Source organism: Helianthus annuus, chromosome 5 (assembly GCF_002127325.2).
Source record: "Helianthus annuus cultivar XRQ/B chromosome 5, HanXRQr2.0-SUNRISE, whole genome shotgun sequence".
Taxonomy (NCBI): Eukaryota; Viridiplantae; Streptophyta; class Magnoliopsida; order Asterales; family Asteraceae; genus Helianthus; species Helianthus annuus.
The window spans coordinates 19,249,216-19,252,519 of NC_035437.2; the positions used below are offsets into that span (position 1 = coordinate 19,249,216).

Consider the following 3,304-nt stretch of genomic DNA (forward strand, 5'->3'; position numbering starts at 1 on the left):
CCTTTATGTTACAAATTTATACAATCAGTCTTTATTTACTAACTGACTTAACTGGGTTATGATTTTTGGACTGAAATGGCACCTTTCCAGAACGTGGGGGACGAAAATGGCGCATTTTTGAAAAATGGACTGAAATGGCCAAAGTGACCAAACCACAGGGACGAAAATGGCAGTTAACTCAACAAAAAAAGAGTAACTGGTGTGGCTAATTATTATTTACAGTCACACAAAATTTTGTAATTTAATTGTGGCTATCATCTAACCTTTGGCCGCACATATTTATTATGGATTTATGAGGCTATTTTTGTGTAGAGTAAACTGCAATTTTACCCCCTGAGGTTAGGGGTCATTGGCACCCTTACCCCCCTAACGAAATAATTGCAATTTTACCCCCCACTGTTTGCTGTTATGTCGCAACATTACCCCTTAAGCTCAAATTTGTTGACTGGTCAATAAAAGCATGGGAGAGTCAAAGGGTAAATAGGTAATTTCACGTTAATTAGTACCTTATATACTACAATAACCCTTAAACTCAACATTATATCACAATCTTATCCCCTAAGCTTCTTCACTTCCACTCCATCCACCACCGGCTTCCACCTCCACCACCGGTTTCCAACTCCACCACCGGCTTCCACCTCCACCACCGGCTTCCACCTCCGGCTTTCAACTAACCATGAGTGAATCGGAGAACATCACCGGATACTTACCTGTTAATACCGCTGATTCTACTGGCTCTGAAACAGTTTCCGTTCATCATCAACAACAACTGCAACCGCAACAGTTTCCGTTAGGTTTGAGTTTAGATAACGGCCGTGAAATAATCGGAGGAGCGTTTGCGGGACAGCAACTGCAGCAGCAGCAGCGTGTAAGTTGTTGTTGTTGTTAACCTAATTAGGTTTTTGAATCGTGTTATGTTCATGATTGTAAATTGTAACGGAGTTAATTTTGTTTTGTTGCTGTGCAGGAGACAGGAGGAAGCATGAATATGAGTGGTTTGTTTCCTCAGTTTGAGAATTTGCTTTGTTTGTATCTTAAGTTTTGGTTCGAAGTGAATGGTATTATGTTTGTGCTGTGGTTAAAGTAAGATTAACTCATAACAATATTTGTAATTTGCAGAGTTATTTATTATTCATAAAACCCAATATTCTGTTGGTTTTAGTGTGTGTCTAGTATAGTGTTTTTACTGTGTGTGTGTGACTATAACGAGCAAAACAGAGCACTTTTATTCATCCTAATTTGCTATTACAAACAGGGGAAATATATTGCAAGCATGCCTATTTTTTAAGATTCAGCCTTAACGAGCAAAAGTGGAAAATAGTTAAAGATTTTTGTGGGTTTTAATTTCTTTATTTCAAGTTTCAATTTTGAATCTTGCATTTACGTAGTCTGTTATTGAAATTTCATGAAAAAGAAACTTCGTTTCACCTTTGATTTCCGAGGGGTCTGCTTCGATTTTGATTTTCGATTTCTAATAGGGTGAGTTTTGATTCTCATCGAAGATTCGAAGTGAATGGTATAATGTTTGTGCTGTGGTTAAAGTAAGATTAACTCATAACAATATTTGTAATTTGCGGAGTTTGTTCGATGTGAATGGCAGTGGTGGTTGTGGTGGTGAATGGCGGTGGCAGTGGTGGTTGAGGGTGGTGGCTGGAGGTGGCAGTGGTGGTTGTGGTGGTGAATGGCGGTGGCAGGGGGTAATATTACAGAGTAAACAAAACACAGGGGGTAAAATAAAAGGGTAAAATAGTCATTTCACCACCAAGTCAACAGATCAGTCAACAAAATTGAGCTTGGGGGGTAATGTTGCGACATAACAGCAAACAGTGGGGGGTAAAATTGCAATTATTTCGTTAGGGGGGTAAGGGTGCCAATGACCCCTAACCTCATGGGGTAAAATTGCAGTTTACACTAAAAAAATGACGTACATTTTGATATAGAAGTCTAACAAGTAAAAAAAAAAGTAACAGTTATCATTTCAAAATGGATCTAGTTATTAACTAGTTTTAATTCAAAACCAAAGTGTAGAAACATTTCTGATTTCATTTCTGAAAATGTGAAGTTGCTAAGATCAAAACACATAATGTATATGGAGGAAAAAAGACCTTAATATCAGGACGCAGATTATTGTACCATCGCTCGCGACATTGTTTTCCAGCTCTACCGCCCATCAAGTCAGAGATTTGAGTCCAGTTTCTCGTCCCAAACTCGGAAACAAGTGCATTCAGTTTGCTTCATAAAATCACACATAGGCATGTCAAGTTTAGCATCAACACTTTAAACAAATAAATTAAAAAGAAAAAAATCAAGAATGTATTTTAACCTGTCTTATTCTCCTGTCCAAAGTCTCTTTGTATAAGTCCTAGAGTTGTTAGAGCCAGTATCCGAGATCTGGTATGAAGGATTGATTACCTGATTGGTAAAGTCTATGTTTGGATAATTTCTCAAATCATCCAAAGTTACACACTGCCCTCCATCTAGAAACATGTTATCAACACCTAATATTTGATCCATGGGCAACGATGGTATAATAGGGACTCCGGCTCCTACATGCGAGCTAGTACCAATCGCTCCACTAGAAGAAGAAAATGCACTAAATGCATTTGAAGGGAATAGTGTTTCATCGTAATTCGTCGATTTTTGATGACTTCAATTCCATACAAAACTATTTGGAGGTGCCAATTGAGGAGTGGGTGTATACCATGAAGGAGAATTTAGAGGAAATGTGCATGAATTCGAGAATTTGGCAAGCCACCTCCTTGATCACCATAGTAGGAACCATTGTGATGACCGCGATCCATAAGAGAGAATGTGTATGTGAGACAGATGCATGCATATTGAGAGACATATATAGAGTCATAGAGAAAAAGGGCGAGAAACTTTGCAGGAAAGTAAGAGACTACTTTATACTATGACCGGACGCACATTATAAACATCAGTGTCACATGATATCAGTAATAAAAGTTTATGTCTTTATGGTACTAGCGAGTTTACCCGCACGTTGCGGCCGTTCGGTTTTTCTAAAAAATACTCCGTAGTGGTATATATATTCGCCAATCCATAAAGGTTACATTATAATTATTTTTAAAAATGTAATTTAGCAGACTCGTTCCTTCTCTCCACATCTGGTCTAAATAATCTTATAATCGTATCAAATACCTTTGATCATGCCCCAAACTAAAATAATATAAAAGAGTAAATAATCATAAACCTCCGACATGTAGTTATAGGTTTTAAATTTAAACATTATCACATATAGTAATTATCAAAGTATATATGTTCTTAGTTCTCCCCCTATCAGTCG

At 37.6% G+C, this 3,304-nt stretch overlaps 1 protein-coding gene across 1 annotated transcript; it reads left to right on the plus strand.

The window, feature by feature from the left end:
* The first annotated feature begins 538 nt into the window (after nt 1-538).
* Nucleotides 539-1,158, plus strand: LOC110938611. The gene is made up of 2 exons (XM_022180822.2): nt 539-868; nt 968-1,158. Exons 1-2 carry the CDS (start codon nt 677-679, stop codon nt 1,085-1,087), a joined length of 312 nt encoding a protein of 103 aa, XP_022036514.1. The 5' UTR covers nt 539-676; the 3' UTR covers nt 1,088-1,158.
* The last annotated feature ends 2,146 nt before the right edge of the window (nt 1,159-3,304 follow it).